Genomic DNA, 23,058 nt, shown 5'->3' on the forward strand with positions numbered 1-23,058 from the left:
ATATATATATATAATAGGGTTGAACAGTTTGAAATAAATTTTTGAACATAATTAGAATCCACTTCAAGCTGAGTTTTTATCAAATCACTTTGATTAAAACATATTCTAAGGCGGAAGGGGGATTAGAGGGTTTAAAATTGGTCAAAAATAGAATATTTCGCGAGTCTCTCAAGTTAGGAAGATGGAAGTCGGTATATAAACTCAACATTAAAAGTAATTTGATACGAAATTTCCGCCTGCAAAGAGAGAAGGACTAAATAAATTTCTATATTTCTTTTTCCTTCCACATTCAAACCGATGTTGTCTGTCTCGTAATCAGGAGAAAACGACTTAACTATTTGAAATTAATTTTTGAACATAGTAGTTGGCTCGAGCCGAGATTGTATCATGACACTTTCATAAATGCGTATCCTAAGAGGAAAGGGGTATTTAAATAGAGTATCTGACGTTCGGATGATGAAACTTCGTGTATAAACTATGAGAAATAAGTACTATGGCCTAGTGTTTTAGAAAATTACTCTTTCCTTAAGTGAGGAGGGAGACAATTTCTATTATGATTTTCTTAATACAGACAGGGAAACGTTAAATTTTGAACGTTAAAGTTGGCAACACTGTATTGTCGAAAGTTGTTCGGAACCGATTCGTGGTTTTTGTGAACGCATTGCCGTTCATACAGCATTGGTGTGGTGCGAAACGTGCTGTCGCTGTGACAGCGTTTTACAAGTAGGGTGATGGTGTGACTGATGCACAAATGGTGTTTCAACATCATTACCAGTTAGGACGTCATGGACGTATCTCACTTGCTCATGTGAGTACAACATAGATGTATAATTTAGAAGAAACTGTTTCAGCTTTGAACAAGAAACCTCCAGGTGATGTTTGAATGGTACGTACCCCAGAGAACATTGCAGCTGTTTGGGTTTCCATCGGGAGAAGCTCTCGCCGCTCCATGCATCTGTGCTGGAGGTTGGACGACGAAGCGTGCAAAGAATACTCACAAATTGAAGTTCCACCCCTATAAATTACAGACTATACAGAAGTTACATCCACGAGACGCATAGGAATTTAGTGAACGGGTGTTGGCGAAAATCAACTAGGATGTAAATTTCCTTAACAACATAGATGTATGACGAAGCTCACTTCCACCTTAACGGATACGTTAACAAACAGAATTTCCATTACTGGCCACAGCAAAATCCTTGTGAGCTTCACGAGCGTCCATTACACAGCGCCAAGGTTACAATATGGTGTGCTGTGTCATGTCATTGTTTTATTGACCCTTACTTACTTGTACGTGAGAATCATTGCTACAACAGTAACATCCGCTCGGTTTGTTGATATGCTTGAAACATTCTTTGCATCGAGACTCCACGATCTTAATCTTAACATCGAAACGTGTGGTTTCAGGAGAATGAAGCCACGTCACATACTTCTCGCCAATCGATGAAAGCCATTCGCCAATTGTTTGGAAGGCGCGTCATTTCACATAACGGTGACATTCCATGGCCTACGAGATTTCCTGATCTTAATGTGTGCGATTTCTTGCTGTGGGGACATCTTAAAGGCAAGGTGTACCACATAAGTCATGCATCTATCCATGATCTGAAACAGAGAATTGAAGACAAAATCATTGCCATTCCCCGAGCATTCCGGAGTTTCCATAACAGGCTATTAGAATTTGAACGCCGAAAAAAAGCACATCTTTCTGATGTCATCTTTAAGAAGTAAAAGAGACAGTTTGTGACATTTTGTAATGAACATATAAATGACATACTGCAGGGACGTACGCGGGAATTTATTTCGGGAGGGGTCCAAACCTTTCCGGGGGAGGTCCAAACACAATTTCAGGCTAAATTATATTAAAAATTGTAAAATTGCCCCTAAAATTAGACTAAATTTACAAAAAGTCCGGATTTCGGGGGGGGGGGGGTCCGGACCCCCAGGACCCACCCTCTGTGTACGTCCCTGACATACTGTATACATGCACTTTTTCGTCAATAAAAGTATGTTTTTCTTGTGTTTATTTGTGCAAATCATGTTACTTCAAAATTTATCGTTTCCCTGCGCCACTCTGTATATTAAAACATCATCACTGTTCTTGCTCATCATCACGGGAAAACAGCTGAACTGTTGAAATCAATATTTGAACATAACACCTGACTCGCTCCGGGTTTTTATCGTGTCATTTTCATTAAAATATGTATCTGAGTGGGAAAGGGATTCACTGAAATTGAGTATCTCACGATCCTCTCATGTTAGGGAGATGGAACTTAGTACATAAATTCTTCATTGAAAATAAGTTGTCATATGTACCAAAAACAGTTGAATCGTTTAAAATGATTTTTAAACAGTTAACACTTGAGTGTTTCTCATTAGTCCTATCTTTCCATTGAAATGTTTTATGCAAGGGTAGAAGGGGTGCAGTAAATTTTTGGCAAATAATAACACCTGCACTTTTCGAAATTATCTTTTTGTAGATTTGGCTCGAACTGAGATTTTAGTATTTCATTCCGGTTCATATATCCATCCCAAGGGGACTGGGAAAGGGGATTCAAATATGCCTTTTAGTTATTTGCCATAAACCTATTATTCCCGTGCTAAGATCGAGCATTTCAGCTAGTTGTTAATAAATCAAGCCCGTGTTTAGTTAAGTTCTACTCTGTACCCGAGCACAGAGCGGAAGAATTTAGGGGGCGACAATTTTTTTGGATTTTTTTAAAGATTCACAGTAAAGTAATATTTAAAAGTAACAACGACAGAATCCCGTGAAAGCGCGAGAAAAACGTTAATGTGTTCAATTCACTCAAATTACAGTAGTTACTCATTAGCTAGCTTATCTGGTTATTTTTAAAAAGACATCCTCTCCCACCCCCATCCCAAGGGATTAGGATGAACTTGAACATCAAGAAAACTGATATCGTTGAACTCAGCGACCTCGAAAACTATGAATTCAACACTAATATCTGTCGTTTTCTATTACTTTTAAAATTTCGCCCCTTCCATGGGAAGTGGAGTATGACCTTAAAGTTGAATTGGATTAAAACTGTCACTATTCATCTCAGCGACCCGAAAAACTGTGACCTCAACTCTAATATTTGTCGTTTTCGGAAGGGGGCGGCAAATGATTTAGAGCGCAAGGGCGCACAATATATAAATACGGATGTGTAATAAATAGAAAGGAAAATGTTTTTTTTTTTTAAAAAAAAAAGAAATTCTTGACTGGAAACATCTTACCACTAAATTATCTTACATGTTATGCTATTACCTGTGTCATAGTGAGTGCAGCTAACTTGAAATCAGATATTTATATTCATGTGCAACTCATGATATGCAAGTTTACCTTGAATAATTACAATTTTAAAGCAAAATATATTCATAATTAGAAGGTTATAATAGGAATATTAAAAATTGTATTGAATTTATAAACAAAACACTTTAAAGAGCCGTCGCTGTATAGGGAATGCAAAATTTTTGCAGTTTGCAAAATGGTAACATATTCTATCTACGATGCATATTTTACTTTGGTTGTTTATAGGTGAAGATGCTTAGAAAAAGTTTTTTTTTTTTTTCGTCGAATCATTGTGAATTGAATTTGCAAGATCACGGTGACCGCGTATGCTCTTAACTTTGCTAAAATGTTGGTTGAACAATATTGTACTGGTACTGAGTAACTGTCACGTGTGAGAAACACCTGGCAGAAAACAACATACGAGGGTAAATCAATAAGTATCTGCAATCAGTTTTCTTATTTACCACTGTAAGAGTACAATGTTTTTTATTCATATCTTTTTAAACATTCACTCTGCTTTTCAATGCACCTGGTCCACCGTTACTCAAACTTTACGATACCCTCTGCGAAAAAGGTTTCCGGTTGTGCAGCAAGCCACGAATGCACCGCTTCTTTCACCAGCTGAATCGATGGCCTGTGAGAGCTTCCTTAAATGGACCGAACAGGTGGTAATCTGAAGAGGCGAGATCAGGACTGTATACTCCAACATCTCGAAACGCAGGGTCTTAAGAGTTTGTATGTGTGGACGGCGGTATATGGACGCGCATTATCATGCAACAAAAGAACGCCTTCCGACAATCGACCTCTGCCATTCGACGTTTATTACGAACTGCAGGCATAAACTTACTTACCAGCATATTACTGTACCTTTTACTGTTTATTGTTGACCCCCTTCTCCTGGTAACGTTCTAGGATTGGTCCTTGTGAGTCTCAAAATCACTCTGAGGGCGGGGAGATTTGCTGTGGGGAAAATAACCTTTGGTTTTTAGTAAAACACTAGGTATTTGCCCCCGAGGTATTTTTGCGAAAACCCGGGGTTTTTCAGTGAAGAGATTTGCTCATCATCAACCGTGGGGTGAAATACCCAGGGTTTTTCTTGAAATCCACCGACTTGCTGTACATGTGACTGAAAAGTATTATTTTCCCTGTCTGTCTAATCGAATAAAACCCAGCGAACTTATCCAAGCAGTCAATAGCCATTCACCGGGCATTCGTCGCTATAGCAAAACGCGTATAACTATGGCTCCTCACATGTCAGAAAAAGACAAAATTGTCTTTTTGGAACAGTTGAAGTTGTTCATCGATATAATCGAAAATAAACAAAATGATGGTCGCATAATAAAGAAGAAAACTGAATCATGGAAGTTGGTAACTGACGCGTACAATTCAAGTGGTAATGTTTGTGCCCGCAGCACGAAACAGTTGAAAAGCGTATGGAAGGAACTCAAGAGGACTCCTAGGAAGGATAAAGCAAACATTTTATGTTCCCGTAATGCAACTGGTAGCGGTGAGTATGTGCCAATACCACATCTCTCCAGCATTGTTCTGAAATTGGTACAAACACTGACAGAGAGCATTTCACATGTCCCTGATGATGATGAAGAGTACCAACGACAGTCCGATCCAGATGATCCATCTAGTACTTCGAATTCGCCTTCTCAAGGTAAATGTACTTTTGTTTACATGAAACTATGCAGGGTACTTACAAGAAAGCAGGTAACATATAGGTAATCTTTTAACTGATAACTTACCGGCCCATGTCCGTAAAAAAACTAATCTAACCCACCCTAAAATAACGTAAACAGTACCAATAATACCGATTAAGTTATGTTGGGTTAAGTTAAGATATAGTAATAGATATGAGCCAGTAGGTCACTAGTTAGAAAATTACCCATTTATTCAATATGCCATTGAATTGTTAGAAATAGAAAACACCTTTCAAAAATGTGCCGTTGTTGATTTTTTCATTGCAATTAATCATTGGAAAATGTTCACAACAAATTTTGTAAAATACTTGTACTTAAAAACAAAAACAAAAACTTCTGTTCCTGCAGGCATTTTTATGAACTGGGGCCTTCTTCTAGCTCTAATTCCAACTACACGGTGAAATATTTTTCTGCAGTTGTGCGATGCACATTTACCAAATCACCACCAACTCGTTGAAAAGTGCCTGTGCGGAGAATACGTAATGTAATCAATACCTGTAAATCTGCGGAGCAGTCATGCTTACGTACTGGTTTGTGTAGATCTTCTTCAATCAAATGCATTAATGCTCGGAAAGTTTCTTTGGTATAGCCAAAACGATCTCCAAATTCTTCATTACTGTAGACTGCCAAAGGATCTACTCTGCCACGTATTGTATAATTTCTTTTGTGTGGCTGGTTCTCAATAACATCCCCCACGTAATCGATGTGGTCTACTTCGTCCATGTTAATTACAGGAAATTATTCCGTCTGAAAAAAAAAAAAAACACTCCTGCCAGTAGGATAAATTTCCCCCAGTAAAGTGCTAGGTATTTAAACCTTGGGTTTTTTCACTGTACACCAAATATCTTCATTTTTAAAAACGCAGAGATATTTAACTCTCCAGACGAAAAACCACTGGTGTTTTGCTGGTGTTTTTTACCAAAACCAAGGGGGCAAAAACCTCGGGTTTTCTTGACACACACAAGCCAAATCTCTCCAACTTTAAAAACCTAAATGAGAAACCCCAGGGGATTTGATAACCACTAAGCAAATCTCCCCGCCCTGAGCATCACTTTTCTTGCACAAGGTTGACTCTTGAATTTCTTGAGTGTTTTCGGAACCCATTTCACACAGATTTTTGTGAAAGTTGAGCCTGTTATGCATGATGTCATATGCAGAACTATGACTAATCTGCATATGGGTTGCCACTTTATCAAGTCACTCGTCTGTTATTCAGAATCCCAGCCCCCGCCAAGTGAACTTTGTGGTGGACAAACACCGTGCTCGTGGGTTTTCTCGGGGTTCTCCCGTTTCCTCCCACTTTCTTCATTCCACCATTTCACTCATCTCTCATCATCACCGTCTCCTTTAGCCTAACCGGCATAACCGTGGGACGTAAAACTCACAGATTTCATTTCATGTTATTCAGAATCAAGGCACGGACTCCTTCAATAACGTCATCAGTTGTTGGTGTAGCTGGACGCCCTGCTCTTTCCTCATCCTTCATGCTCGTTCGACCATTTTTGATCTGTTCAATTGACAAGACATTGTCCCCGTATTATGCTGAAAGTCTTCTTTGAATTTCCGCTCAAGGGAAAATCTTCTAACCACAAAAAACGGATGACAGAACGCTTTTCTCTTTTGGCCATCTGTACGTCACAACAGCGCAAAGCGGACTGATGTGATAACGCTGCAATGTGCCACAGGCGAAGTTAACGGTGGCATCTAGTATCTGTTGAGCACACAATGCCGTAGAGCTAACTGAAAAGAAATTTTAAAAAAATGCAGTTACTTATTGATTTACCCACGTATATATTGGGAAGTCCTGATTTTGCTTTTATTCTAACAACACTTATTTTTTAAAAAAATCTAAAACCTCCGTAAATTATAAAGTAAGAAATGGAAGACCACTTAAATTGTATTGCGTTTTTTTAAAATCAAGTGATTTAAGTGTAAAAAATATTTATTTAAACAAAAAAAAATCAACAGAAATTATTTTTTAATCAATCGATTTTTTCAATCTTGATGAATTTAATAGGATCTAAATTTACTACCGATATGTCATACCGGCCCATTCGATCACTGGTAGAACGTCAAATGAGTAACATTTTGGGACATGGTTAAAGTGATTCTTGAGATTATCCAATTTAACAGAAATGTGTACGAAGTAGCTAATATCCTTAGAATGTCCTTGAAGCACACACACTGCCTCTATGGTATTATTTCTTATGCGACGAATAGTCAAACAAGAAAAAGTACTTTCCCAGCACTAGTCATCTTAAGAACAAATTGACAAATTTGAATACTGTTTTCAGTAATGTGTATACTGTACATCCTACAGAATAACTTTGTTCAAATTGGACAAGTTATTCTGAAGTTTTTGACAAAAGAAAATTTAGCTGTAGGAAGCCAGTATTGGTTTTGACCTTATACTCATCGTTATATTTTTAGCATAGGAGTTAAATATGAAGTTTTTTTCTTTTTCTCTTTTTAAAATCTGCGTTCAGTGTTCACTATTAATTAAGCCAAGTGGCAAATTCAGTGATTTTTTTTCTTTTACTCTACGGTTGAATGAATATTGTGTATTAAGTTGACCTTGGTGTCAATGGAAAAAGTTCATCATTCAAAACTAGAATCGGAAGTATTTTTTTTTCAAATTATGATATTTTTTGTCCCATTTTTTTAAAGAGAGAGAGAGAGAGAGAGAGAGAAAGAGAATGACGTAAGCTCAATATTTCGCGAACTATGCTTCACAATTGTGTAAGTGACTAATGTGAGGTTTCCTGAACGTAAAATCATTATTACATCGATAGACAATATGTAAGTACTTAAAACATTATAATTTTCACGTAAATGTTTATATACTACTTGTACTGCAGGAGTGGAGGGATACCGTAGGAAAGTTACGCGCGAATGAAGTCGGGGGAACCAATACCGGGGAATGGTGCATCAAGGAGATACATACATACAAGAACTATACTCAAGACCAAGTGACAAAGAAAATAGCAACTCTAAGGCACCTACTTACCTCATATGGGCTTATCCTGTCGAATGCTCATCTGTCCCGTTTGACAGCACCATAAACATCCAGTAAAGGTTGTGATCACCCGGAACTGTTATACAGAAATATGATTGTTTTAGTTTAACATTCCACGATTATGCTCGTAGGATAAAGGAGATAGATGATTAATGAAAGTGAATGATCGTGAAATTCTCCCACTGGGATTCGAACCCGGAACCACGTGCACGAAAGGCGCACACGCTAGCCATTATACTAGCGGGGAGTGCAACTGCTATACGGATTGCGCAGCATATTCCCATACTGTGAATTAAGCCATCCAGCAGTTTCTTTGGTATTCGGGTTGGAATCCGACGCCCAAGGACGTTCCAGGTGTTTTATCGAATTCAGAACTAGAGAGCGTAGTGACTACTTCAAATGTATGATATATTCGTATTCCTGGTATTTCTCCACTATATGCGCCCTGCGTGAACAGGCATTTTCATCCATTAATCGACACCTAGGGCGACATGCACTATGGAAGTGTCGCACATACTGTTACAGAAAAACGTCCCAATGAATTGTACCGATCATAATATGCTGCGGCAACGCATGCAGGAGTTCCATGCTCCTAACATGATGCCACCCCGGATCATAACCCTGGCACCACTCGCTTCACAAAATTGACAGGATCGTAGGTTGTCCCTGATCTCCGCCAGATTTACAGATGTAGAAAATCACTCTTTAGACTGAACCGGGACCTACCAATGAAGAGTTCCCCACCTCACTTTCAGTGGAATAAACACCATTAAACGGTCTTGGCGGTGTTACGGTGTGTGTAGAATGCGTTTAACTGTTTGCCTGACAGTATATGTACTTTTACTAGCAGAAGCAGTTCACTGAATATTGTTTCATTCTCGATCCAATAGTTATAAGCAGTTATTCTTGGGTGTATTGATGTGCCCAGTTGCACGGTGATGGCAGTTACGAAGAACTGCTGCGTTGTTGAGCACTGCTCTCTTTCAGCAATTTATTTTAAATTATAAGAGTTATAAGGTATTCCCAGCATAAATATGAATAATTGTGAGCGATAGAGTAATCATAGTGCTAAATGGTAGTAGATGCAAGATATAATTTCTTGTGTGCTTGGTCAAAACATTTCATTCCCCTATCTATGATTACTTATTATTATTATGTTTCTCGTCTGTTCTATAATATCGACTTTTTGTCTCACTGATAGGATATGTTTCCTACGTATTCTACGTATACGTTACAAGCGTATACTTGCGTTGTAACTTCCTGAATAACCTTAGATGAAGGTCGTAACTATTGTCTGATAGTAGGACTCGGCTTAGTTTATACGAATTTGCTACTCTTATTTTTACGCCCCCTGAACTGTTATTAGTACAGCTAGGGTGAATTGTTTCCAATGTCCGGCTGCTCTAGCAATATACAGGGTGGCCCAAAAATAGGGATACAGTACCGTGCTGATCAGCTCATTGCATTTTATATCACTTGTTATTGTTATCCCCCAGATAGACTTAGTTTCTTTATTATTTGTTCTTAATGCCTTTTTTTTCTTATACCTTAAGCTTGGAACAACCGAAGCAAATAATCCCATAAACTATAATGCTATACTTCATCAATGCAAAGGCGTATACCTACTTTTGGGCCACCCTGGGGTCTTATTTACCATGATAATCCCATTTAATTTTCAAACCAATATAAGCACAATATTCAAAGTGTGTATCAAGAAAATAGGGATTTAATTTGGTTTGATTTTTAGTTTAGCGTCCCTTTCAACAGCGAGGCTATATGAGACGTGGACTTAAGTGGAATCCGAACCATATGAGCTCCCGTCGAGTCAAGAAAATAGGGAATGGGAGGTAGCGTGTCATGTAAGTATTATATGATAAACAATGTTAAACAAAACGTTGGCGTTTTCTGGTGCTACTTGGTGTTACAGCATTGAAAACCATAATCTACTGTATTTTGCCCAAATACAGAATTTTAAACAGTTTTTCCAACTGTAGCAAGTTTCTTCGTATCTCCGGAACAACTCGAGATATCGAATTCGTGTAAACGGCATTATAATCGTTGTGTCTATAGGAAATATCCTCTTGCTATGTGGTACGTATTTGTGTTACAGGTAATGTTGTTCCTATAATTGAACATATTGAGAAGTGGAAACTAGTGAGAATAAAGAAATTTGGCAAAAAGTTGTCAATGTATTGTCATTACTTAGTTTGGTACAAATAGTTGGCGGTTCATAGAATATTAAATATACAACTACAGCACCTTGGTCGTTCATTTTTTACTTCTATGATTCTAGCAGTAGTAGATAATATTTACCACTTATCACGACTGTCAAATAAACTAACAATGGTGCATCATTCTTCTGAATCTACGCTCTCATCGTTTAGAAAATATTTCCATAAACTGTTGGAAACTGATATAAAGTTATGGATTATGTCGGAATTACAAGTGCGAAATAGACAAATCGCTCAATTAAAAAAAGTTTTTTTTTTTTTTTAAGTATGAATATTTGTTTGCTTTCAAATAATATTCATCCTAGTTTGTGTCCAAGATGTCGTCGAGCACATTTTGAGTGGTCGTGTTCGGTAAAGCAAAAGAAATGTTTTCCTTGCTTCTTTATCGGACACTATGCCAGAGCTTTCTTTGCGAAGGAGATTCCTGAACAAGACTCTTCGAAATGAAATTGTCTGCAGATTTTCCTCAAAACAGTTCTGAAGGTCTAATCCTAATAACATCACATTAGAATCCTCACATCATCAAGAAATAAATAAATAAACCTTCAGTTAAATTACCTCAGTTACCAACAGACATTTCACAAAGGTATCAGAGTGTCAACTTAATTTTGCTATTGTTGGTAAAGAAAACAAAGAAGGAAGTGAAGAAGAAGAAGGTTGAGAAGAAAGCACAAAAGAAAGTTAAGAAGAAAGTGAAGAAGATATAAAGAAAGGGGAGAAGGAGAAGGTTTAGAGGAAACCAGAAAGGAAGTGAAGACAGTAGTAACCAATAAGTTCATCTAAATGGAACCTGGGTGTCTAGTAGTAATAGGAGGAAATATAAGCTGAAAACTTCGTTGAACACTGAAAGAACAACCACAGGATACAAGGTTTGTCCGGGAAGTAATAGGACTGATTTTATTCCGCCATGACTGTACTTCGGAGCGTGCGCGCACCGACTGGATCCGGTAGAGGGCGTTCCTAGCTAACGAACGAGCGGCTGGTCAGTTGTCTCCGAGCACACGGAGAGTCAGGACAGGCTTTTTCGCGCGACGTGTTTCTGTGCGTGTGCAAGCCGAAAATGCAGCGTTCGTTAGAGCAGAGGTACGCGATTAAATTCTGTGTTAAACTCGGTAAATCTGCGACAGAGACGTTTGATATGATCAAGCAGGCTTACCCAGATGATGCTTTAGCAAGAAGTGGTGTGTTTCGGTGGCACAAGGCCTTTTCGGAGGGCCGGGAAGAGGTCGCCGATGAAGACCGTGTTGGAAGACCTTCGACTTCGACAAACACCGACAATGTGACTCGTGTGCGCGAAGTTTTGAACTCAGACCGTCGACTAAGTATTCGTTTAATTGCCCAGATGTTAAATTTACCAAAAACTGTGGTTCATGAAATTGTGACGGAGCATTTGAACATGCGCAAGGTGTGCGCGAAGATTGTCCCAAAAGTGCTCACTGACGACCAGAAATTGCGGCGAGTGGAATTGTGCCAAGAAGATTTGAACATGTGTGAAAGTGACCCCCAGTTTTTGAATAACGTAATCACAGGTGACGAATCATGGATCTTTGAGTATGATCCCGAGACAAAGAGGCAATCTTCCGAGTGGCACACGCCGGCGTCTCCTCGCCCAAAAAAGGGAAGAATGAGCAAATCCAAAGTGAAAACGATGCTCATTGTCTTTTTTGACATCAAAGGCATCGTCCATCATGAATTTGTTCCTCCTGGACAAACCGTCAACGCCAAGTTTTACGTGGAAGTGCTCAAGAGACTCAAACGAAGGGTCAATCGGGTCCGACCAGACATCGGAGCCGACTGGAAGCTGCACCACGACAACGCCCCGGCTCACACCGCCTTTCTTGTGAACAGCTACCTGACCAAGGCCGGCATCCCAACGCTTCCGCAGCCGCCCTACAGCCCAGATGTGGCCCCCCGGACTTCTTTTTGTTTCCTCGCCTGAAACGCCCGATGAAAGGCAAGCATTTTGAGACGACAGAGGGGATCCAAGCAGCTTGCACCGCGGCTCTCAAGGCTATTCCGGAGAATGACTTCCGTGACGCCTTCAATGCTTGGAAACAGGCCCGTATCCAGGGGGGGTCTAGGGGGCCGGGCCCCTCCTAAATTTTTGCTGGCCCCCTCTAAAAATTTTACGATAGGCTTAAATATGAACTATAATATGGTGATGAACTATAATATGGTTGGATCGACCCCCCCTAACTTCAGCCGGGCCCCCCTAAATTTTTGGGCTGGCTACCGGCCTGCTTGGAAATCGCGCTGGCAGCGCTGCATCGACGCAGAAGGAGCCTATTTTGAAAGTTTTTAAAGAGTTGAGTTTGAGTTTAACGTCCCGTTCAGCAGCGAGGCTATATGAGACGTGGACCTACTGATTAACGTGGAATCCGAACCACATGAGCTCCCGCCGGGAATCGAACCCGGGTCTCCCGCGCCAAAGGCGCGTACGCTAACCGCTTAGCCACGGAGGAGCTCAAGTTTTTAAAGAATTGTAACGATTGGCTCAATATATATATTTTTTTTAATCGACTCAATCCTATTACTTTCCGGACAAACCCTATACAAACGAAGTCTTACTATTTTGGTTGAAGAAAAATAAGACTGAAGTGGACATGTCATGGAAAAGAGAAAGAAAAAAGATGGAAGAATATTTAATTACATACACTGTGTATATATTTGTACTGAAATGTATGTTTAATGTAGAATGAATGTTCATTGTAGTTGTACCGAAAATGTGTTCGAAATTCGGTAGATGCTCTATCGACTTTGACAAAGTTGATATTCTGTTGTAACAGTTGAATGTAATGATCGTGATGTAAATACATTTTAAATACTAGCAGGCTGTAGAAAGTGATATGCTCTTTGTTATGAGATACATATTTGTGTTAGAGCTAATGTTAGCGTGTTTGGGGATTGAGTGGAAACCCTGTGAACATTTTGAGAAGTGGAAACTAATGGAAATAGAGAGATTTGACGAGAAGTTATCGTTGTATTGACGTTACTTAATTACTCGATTCATAGAATATTAAATATGCAACTCCAGAATCTTGGTCATACATTTCTTACTCGTATATTCTAGCAGCAAAAGCCTATTGACAATTTATCACGACTGTCAAATAAACGAATAAACAATCGCATTATTTGGTGCGTATATTTCAATAGCACCCATCCTCTGGGCATTTTCCCTTCTATTCTCTCCGTAGCCACTAACGTGATTCCTCCGTAGCTAATAATGTGTGTAACCATGTGCTCTCTTCTTTTGGAAATAATTTTCAGTATTTTCCTTTCTCCTCTCAACACTTTCATTTAATACCTTATCCACTCAGATACTTTTCAACATCCTGCGTTTTTCGTCAACTTACAGAATCCGTGCTTCACATCCAACGCCACAGTCCATATACGTGTTAAATTAGCATCGTGTGAATTATTTAGAAGTTACCTGAATTACGAAGTATGTTCAGACTTCCTTCTGGAAAGCCAGAAATAATCATTCAGCTTATTGAGTGTGTTTTAGTATGCTTAATTTGATATGCGGTTTTATATTCACTTCTCTGAAACATGATTGTATTTATTTTGATCTTTTTTCATACATATTGCTTACAGAATAAACTTACGAATTGGGTATATCAAAACTCAGTAGTACTTGAGTTCCGCTTTGCCCTCTTCAGTTCAATTTATAAAATAAATGGATTTTTATTTTAATAGTAATATATTGTACAATACTTAGAAATTTTATCTCTAATTAATTCTTTTGTGTCATATTTCAGTACTTACTATGGCAGGAAATGGTCATGCTATTGTACCTCCTAATGACGAAAGAAGCGACGATGAAGAGGTAGCAGTTAAAACCGTTAAACGAAGAATCTTCAGAACATTGACTATTATTGAACCAGCCCCTGCGCTGTTTTCATTCGCTATCACAGTTTCATCAGTGGTGATCCAGAATTTATTTTTGCAGCAAGTGTGCTCTGTAACGATCGGCTACAATAGTACCATTTGCTCAAATTTATCAGCATTTCCAGTCGAACAAGCTGAAGTTCAACCAAAGACAGCCATTTTTATAACGTATAAAAATGTAATTGAGGCCTCAATTCCAGCAATAGCAGCTTGGTTTTTGGGACCTTGGAGTGACAAACATGGTCGAAAGTTACTTTTTACGTTACCGATGTGTGGTTATGCTATGATGTATTTCACTTATTTCGGGCTAAGCAAAATTGAGAACTTGCCGCCGGCGTATCTCTTACTGGCCAGTGTGCCGGTAGCCCTTACTGGTGGAATGGCCACTTTATTCACTGGTCTGGTTTGTTACATTAGCGATGTGACTAATGATGAAAAGCGATCTTGGAGAATGGGAATTTTGGAAGGTTGTTTCTTTGTTGGACTTACATTAGGCCTTGTGTGTAGCTCCTATGTTTTAGCGTGGGGAGGATATTTGGCTGTATTTTTGCTCAGTGGAATATCAAGTATATTATCTGTGATTTACAGTGTGTGTTTTATCAAAGAATCTGTGATTTCTGTAGATACAATTGACAGAAAATACTTCCACGCTTTAAGGGACTTCCTAAATATTCACCATGTAAAAGACATGCTCCTGACATGCTGCAAAAAGAGACATGGATTTCGAAGAGCTTCAATATTTATGATTACGTTTGTGTTGGTTTCTTGCATTTTAACATTGGAAGGTAATGTTTATTTTTGCATCGTTTATATTTTTTAAACAATTTAATAGTTAAGCAAAAAAGCTTTGAAATACCATAGAATATGACTTTGCAGCAGTTTCTCTTAATTCAAGGAAATACAACATTACAAGTTAAGATAGTGTCATATTCCATTCAAGTGGTCCATTATATTGAGCTTATTTAAATTGAAATATGACAGTCGTTTGAGGTCTAAAAAAATGCAACACAGTTATTTCCTTTTAAGGGTAATTTGAAAAATTTGTATCATTTCCCTGATTTTTTTTTTTTTTTATTATTATTATGAGGCGTACACATGGACAGGTCCTTAAGAGCTGATGTAGTGTCCTATGTTTTGAATTTTTAATAAAAAATATGCACTTTAACACATTTCAGAGTTACTACACTTGGAAAGAAGCTAACGCGTAAGTCGTGCTCATGTTTCTGTCTCAGAAAGATAAATACTATTAGTCAGATAATAGCGATGTGCCGTTTGTACGTTATATTAACTAGTACATGTCGGATAAAGATTTATTACGATAAAGAGCTAGATTCTTTTTTATATACACTAATTGATACAATAATTGATCATAATATAATGTAGTTGCAAGACATTTTCTCAACATTGAGATCTTTAAGTTCTTCGGAATATTTATATGATAATATAAATAAGCTCTCCAAGTAAGAAGTTTTACAAAGAAATAAACTCAATAAAATTGCAAAGTGTTCCTCTACATTTTTCAAGCTTTTGCTCATAAAAGAAGTTACTGCTTTCTTAAATCTTACAGGTCTGTGTATTTAGTGTACGAGGAAGTGTCGGAAAATGTTAATTATCCCTGAAGTTCTTGAGGGATTTTGATGTAACTTGGCCTTTATGTACATTAAACCTTATCAGTAGTTATCAGTAAGGTGCAAGATAGAGAAGATCGTAGCCAGATTAATTTCCTGTATTTCAAGCGTTACAGCACCCGGAAAATTCATAAGGAAATGGAGCTTGTGTATGATTGTGATTGCCTATTCTATGACACTGGCGTGAACTGGAAGAGGAATTTCCAAGCAGGCCACATGTCCATTGCAGATGAGTCAAGACTTGAACGTCCATCAGTCGGCACCGCCAGAGTGAGGAAAATCGAAGAGCTGATCCCGAAAGACAGACTAACCATCCATAACATCATGCAGCAAAGTGGACTCAGTTATGGTAATGTGTGGAAAATAATTAGTGAAAATTGCACACATCTAAGATGACAACATGTTGAGTTTCGAGTTTGGTGACTTCTTTTCAGAGCCAAATACGGTGTGACATGTCGAATCACTTGTTGCATCTTTTGGAGCAAGATGAAGAGAATTTTTTGCCCATTTGTTAACTATAGACGAATGTTGGATCTATCTATGTGATTCTGAGACAAGTTAAAGCTTTTGTCCTCGCCTCTTCCCAAAAAGGCGAAGGTACAAAAGTCTGCCGATAAGGTTATGGGACTCGTTTTTATGGGACTTTCATGGGACCATCCTTATATACTATCTTCAGAATAGAGGTACTATCAGTAGCAGATACTACAACTCACTTCTGAGGAAGTTACGAGATGCTGTTAAGCAAAAACTTCGCGGTTTGGTCACCAAACAAGTTCATCTCCTTGCGGGCAACACACCCACTCATGCATCCCAAGCAGCATCAGTGCTAGATGTAGCTTTGAAATATTACTTCACCCGCCTTATTCTCCTGATCTGGCACTATGCGACTTCTTGTTTCCATAAAGAATCCACTTCGGGATCGCAATTTTGACAACACAGATGACATCATAATAAAGGTCGAACAATGATTTTCCATGCAATCTGAAGGGTTTTCTACAATGACGGCCTTCGACAGGTCAGAAAATGGTGGGAGAAATGTGTCTGCACAGAGAGTATGTAGAGAAGTCTTAAGAAAGGACGTAAAACTCAATAATCTGTCTGTTCTAGTTCATGGTGATAATTAAGACTTACCGACACTTTCTCGTATTATTCTTTTGTTAGTAGACAACAGTGCACTATTGTTTAGAGTTTTCTTGTTTAGGTTGGCCAATAGTAAATAGTACTTCATTACATTAACCCATTAGAGGCCAAGGATCGAAATTATAACAATGGGTCGAAACTTTTTCTTCTTCTTCTTCTCCTTCTGTAGTTACAAAGGCATATATTCTTTGCTATAAGTTTACTGAAACTACAACGTGCATGTTAGTCGTCCCGGAGCATGATAAATCTAAGTGCTTTGCGCAATTGTACCAGGTCAGACCAAACTGTAAAGACAACGCGAAGGGCCAACGTTGCGTAAACGCAACATTAAATTAAAAACAAACCACTGACTTAACATATAAAGTCCAACTATTTCTCTTTATAGCACTTTACAAAGCATAAAAGGGAATTACTAAATAACGTATTTTGTATGCTTGAAATTATTTGTAAATATTTTTAACAATTATTCAAAATACACCTCTCTCTTACCTTAAAAATTCAATTTTTGGTGCAACACTGACAAAGGAACAACAGCAGTTTCAAACGAACTAATCTTTTTTTGGATCAGATTATGTCCATTTTAAAAGAATGAGAATTATTTGCTACTAATTAAATAATTTTATTACAGTAAAAAAATATCTTAAAATAATGTTGCGTTTACGCAACGTTGGCCGAAAATGGGTTAAGGATTTATCAAAAACGATGAACGTGATTTGGTCTAAGAAATAAGCTAGTTTGCCTAAAAGTCACCTAATTTTTTTGCATTGAAAAAAAGAGCCTTATCACATCGGTAATAAATTGTTTTCTTTTTAACTAATTAGGTGACAGCTAATTAGGTGGTCCAAAAATAATTCTTGTACCATGTGGGAGGTTACGAAACGTATAGATTCGTGAAAATCTTGAATTCTACTTTTTTTTTTTTTGTTTTTGTTTCCCCACGATTACGAAATTTTCTTAAATCTTATTACCGCTTGAAAGTAAAAATTGACATTCTCGTGAACTAAAGCAAACTGAATGGTTCCGTTATATGCTATTCTTCTTCTTATTCGTCCTTTAAAAAAAAAAAAAAAAAAAAAAAAAAAAAAACCTTGATATCCTATTTTCATCTACAGGAGAAGGAGCTGTGGCGTACTTATACACTAAGGAAAAGTTCGGCTGGTCCGTTCGTAGCTTCACACTATTCAATAGCATTAATTCAGTGATTGTAGTAGTAGGTAAGTTTTATATGGTAAGGAATTAAAAACAAAATCATAATACGTTATATAAAACATAGTAAATACAAAGAAATTTGCTTTACTAAGAAGCACATAAACTAAAAATGTACTAGTCTGAATCTGCTTGCTAAGATTTCAGTTCAGTTTATCTGTAAGCACGCAATGACATTGCCTTGGTATGTACAGTATATATTTGATGTGTAACATGTGTGAGTGTTTTATTCAGTGTTAAAAATAAATTGTTTTACGGTTTTCCTTACAGCATCCAGAGACTTGATATTTAAACGTCTCTGCAATCAGCAATCAGAGACTAATTCTTGTAGAGGTAGACAAGGAGCAATACAACATACAATCACTATTTACAATCAATTTACTTATAGTTTTTCTAGTATAAATTATCAATTCTTTATATTTTTGTGATAACACACTATTTAATAGCATTAATTATCTGATTATACCAAATAAAACGATTGACAGAATAGTACCACTTTGGACAACAAAGTGCAACTATGGATTCAAGAAATTTTAATAAAGGTGTGTGTAGAAGAAAGTATCTTTAAGGCAAATAAATGATAAACGTACGTCTGTATTCTGTGGTAATTTTCCGTATTGGCTAATGATATGAGTCTGCTCTGGAACATTCTTGAGCACCAATTCTCCGTGTACTATGTGACTGTTCCCTAAACTTTTCCAGCGGTCGCGGGTTCGATTCCCAGTGGGGACATCCGTTCGAAAAGATGTAACAGCTTTTTCAAGCCAGCCATCCTTAGTGAGATTTTTCTTGGGTTTTCTTCATTCACACTAGGCAAATGCCGGGATGATACCTAACTTACAAGGTCCCAGGCTATTTCCTTCTCCAGATAGTGTGCTCGCTGAGGGACGTCATCCCTCATATATGACGGGCTTAAGGTCATAAATACCGGTAATGCCTAGAAATACGTATGTATAAATAAATAAACCTAAAATTTTCCGGGGAGAGATTTGATTTGATTTTTGAGTTTAGCGTTAATAATTCTTATACCGGGTGCTGAAGTAATGGCGAGAACGGAGATAGACATCTTTTTTGAAGCAAAAAATGTCTAGTAAACATAGGGCAGAAAATGTGTCCTTCCAAAGTTATAAGCTGCTGAAAACGACAGAAAATAAAGTTTAAAGCTCCGAGAACTATGGGACCTATTGCAAGCGGGTTCAAAAAATTAAACAAAATATTACACACTGTATCGAAATATCCGTGTTTCAGAATTCGGCGGTAAAGGCACAATAAATTGTATACAGGAAGTTGGTATACGTGGAGAGACTTTTATATACTAATTAAGCATAAATGACAGTTTTCGTGTAGATACCATTTAAAAATCATTTCATTTCTCTGTTCGTAACCGAAAATCACAAATATAACTTTTTCTTTCGTGTAACAGCGAATATTATTTTCAGTGTAGTTACGGAACTACACACAACCTGCTTTAACGTTAGAGAAAAGTTTTCTCATAATAAACTAGAAGCAAATTTATGGAGCTTTGAAGCGTTCTTTCCGTCGTTTTCGGCAGCTTATAACTTCGGAAGAACCCATTTCCCGCCCTATGTTTACTAAACATATTTTGATTGTTTCGAGGTCTCCTACAAGATAGTTATCTCCGTTCTCGCCATTATTTCAGGACTCGATATAAAGAATCATGTACTACAGAGAGAAATGGTGCTGAAGAAGGTTCCAGAATGAATCGATATCATTCACTAATACAAGGAAAATTGTCACATGGAACAGAGATAGATTTATCATTTATTTATATGATATATGGGTAATGTTCATAAGAACTAAACTGCACAAGACCTAAAAATGTGGGCACAAGCCCTAAATTTTAGGTTTTCTGCCATTTACAGTAGGTCTTGTACCATATAGGATATGTCCTGTTCGTTTCACTTGCTTTACTCGAAAGTTGCTGCCACTACACAGAACTACGACAGTACAATAGTTGTCATAATGCTGTTACGAGCATAGCTAATTCCAACGGTAACAGCGATAATAATAATAATACTAAATTATTATTATTATTATTATTATTATTATTATTATTATTATTATTATTATTATTATTATTATTATTATTAATAATAATAATAATAATAATAATAATAATAATAATAATAATAATAATAATAATAATGAAGATGAAGAAGAAGAAGATGATGATGATGATGAAATGTTCCTTCAGTTTTTGAAAGATGGGATTGGAAAGCTTGCCTTTAGGGATTAACTTGTAAAATTTGATTAAAGTCCGTCTTTCTTTTAGGCTCATTATCGAAATCCAGCACATTGGTAGAGTTTTATAAAAGTATTTTATAAAACATAAGCCTATGGGTGGTGTAAGTGTAAGCAGCATTGCTTCAGCATGTAATAAATTTACAACTTTTATTTATGAGAACAAAAGTTCGCTCTGAGTTCCCTCTGAATTTATCACTGGTTCTAACACTCATGTAAAGAATTCATTCTACTAACTTGTTTTCACACACAATGCAATTTTGAAACTTAGAAGGCAAGTGTTATCTTTGCGTCTGCCTTTATAGACATAATAATGCTAACACGTTTTTCTGTTAAACATCTTTTTAGTGGCATTTGTCGATTGACTTGAAAGGACTGAGTTTAACCTGGAAGCACAAGGTGTTCATAGCTTAAATGTATCAGATGTGCGGCCGTTATTAATAAAGCCTGCCTTTCTTGCTCCGCCTCTTGTGAAAATCCCTGTCTTGTTATCCACAGATAGAATTTAAAGGCAAATAGTCTTTAATCAGTTGTGATCTTTACTTTAAGTCAGTGTATTAAAATAGTGCTACATACGGTGCAAGAGAATGGATGGCTAGTTTTATTTGTTTATATTTTTTTAACAACACTGTCTTACGTATTTAGCATTAACACCCATACTCTTCATGAATTGGTGTAAGAAGCGACCGCATGACCTCCGATTAATTTGTTTTATCACTGCTATTTTCGGGCAATAAGTTAACATACTCTGCACGTCTTCCCTTCAATAACTTGGGAACGAGTCAAATCGATCAATTTTAATTCAGTTTCCTTTGCTATAGAGAGAATCTGATTCTTCCTATAACACTGAGATCAATCTATTCGCAAGTTATTACCAAACCAAATAGATATCGAGGATGTGTATAACTTTTTGCGAGTGACTTAAAATGTTTAGGAAATAACTTCTGAAACTGTATTTGTTTTAACTTGATCATATGCGTGAAGTAATTTATTACGAACAGGACAATAAACTGTGATAAACTAAATAGAAGTTAACCGGTTGGTAAGATTGCTGTATACATTTTAGTTACAAAACCGGCCATCTGCACTCGTTCGTTCGTCAGGATTATTATTATTATAGCCATCTGAAATCAGAACTTTGGAATAGTTTTATAAGTACGGTTTTTAATCCTATGCATAGTGGGAATTGTGATCGTAACTCTAGTGTTTCCAAGAAGTGCAAGAACATAGGCTAGCTACTGTCATATTTCTGACAAAAGACTGTACCGTAAACAGTATTTTGCTCCTCCCTTTGCTTCTCTAGTTGTGCGCTCTTCTTTATCATCTATATTGAACTCATGAAAGAAGTAGCCCTATATAACCAGTTCTGTGCTTTGATGCCGAGGAATTCAATTGAATCATGATGGGTGAGTTATTCACATTCTTACAAGAAACACTTTCCTTTCATATTAGACAAACAATTGTTTTGTGCAAGGTAGAGCCTTTTTATTTCAAGTATGACCCTCCTGGCGCTACTGTAGATGTGTGTTTTCTCGTTCCTCCCTCGAAAGAGGAGGAACAAGTTGCTGCGGCCGACATCTTTCAATTGTTGGATACGAAAGCGTTGCCACGATGAAGTATTTCACGGACTTCGCTGTGCTCTGTCTTCTTAGCCATTCTAAGGAGCCTACGATCTTCACTCGTCAAGACCAAACGATTGAATGACAAATTTGCAACACAGCTAAGATCATTCACTTCTTTTCCCTACGCAAAGGGAGGGTTTCATCCATCAGAGGGAGGCGGGGGTGGGGCCGAAGTATAGTTCGCATAGTTTCCGAGGGCACAGGTGGCTAGTAGTTTTTTTTTTTGGTCCAACTATATATTCTGTCTTCGTCTGTAGAATTTATAAAGAGGTTGCAACAGTGGATAGATGCCAAACTAATTTTGTCTAGGAAGTCATTTCGTGTTTTGTGCATGCTCAGGCATTACTGTACCAAGGAACAACAATAAAGTGAATTATGTCTATGTTTTTAAGCATTAAATTTCCTACATAACAAATCATGGATTACATGGATTACATGGACAATGTGTACATGGATCTGTAGTATTAATTACTTGCATTATTATTATTTTTTCAATCAAAATTGTTACTATGCAAGGTAAATGTGCCATTAATGGACTGTATTTAACAAAGTAAAATTTGAACTTGCGAAAATGAACACAATGCATTATATATTTCCCTGCTTTTAGCACCATTTTGTTCTTAAATTTGCATTTGTTTTAGTAGCTTCAAAAGAGTATCTTCAATGCAATGGAAAATATTTTCACCGCCTTGTAAATGTATTCGTTTCTGTAACTTCTTAGAGTATTTAATTTTATATTTAATTTAATTTAATTTTGTTTTATAGATGTTCCTACGTGCATTTTTCTTTGAAAACCTGGTGTTGAGTTCGCTCAATCAAGAGAAAGTTTTTTTTTTGTTTGTTTCAAAATATGTTATATTGCATTTTTTTTATCTTTTTCATTTTTTGTTTTTATTTCATTCTTTCAGGTACTTGCCTTGGAATGATTATATTCGTGAAGTATCTTAAACTACCAGAAGCAGTTATTTCCATTTTAGCTTTCGTTAGCAAAATAAGCGCTTGCGTTGTAGTAGCGTTTGCCGCACAACCTTGGATGTTGTATGTAGGTAAGTAGTGTCTAGCATATTTGA

General features: G+C 37.2%; 1 protein-coding gene across 2 annotated transcripts in view; it reads left to right on the forward strand.

Moving 5' to 3' along the window:
* LOC145662588 (putative peptidoglycan muropeptide transporter SLC46) overlaps nucleotides 1-23,058 on the forward strand; it is a 119,709-nt gene that overhangs the window by 89,038 nt on the left and 7,613 nt on the right. For both annotated transcript variants that reach the window (XM_081728306.1, XM_081728305.1), the window contains exons 2-4: nucleotides 14,001-14,915; nucleotides 18,011-18,112; nucleotides 22,897-23,034. In XM_081728306.1, the coding sequence (XP_081584432.1) occupies nucleotides 14,009-14,915; nucleotides 18,011-18,112; nucleotides 22,897-23,034 (1,147 nt within the window). In that variant the 5' untranslated portion in view covers nucleotides 14,001-14,008. The remainder of the gene's footprint in view (nucleotides 1-14,000; nucleotides 14,916-18,010; nucleotides 18,113-22,896; nucleotides 23,035-23,058) is intronic.

The sequence above is a fragment of the Thermobia domestica genome, chromosome 10 (genome assembly GCF_964235325.1).
Source record: "Thermobia domestica chromosome 10, izTheDome1.hap1.1, whole genome shotgun sequence".
Lineage (NCBI taxonomy): Eukaryota > Metazoa > Arthropoda > Insecta > Zygentoma > Lepismatidae > Thermobia > Thermobia domestica.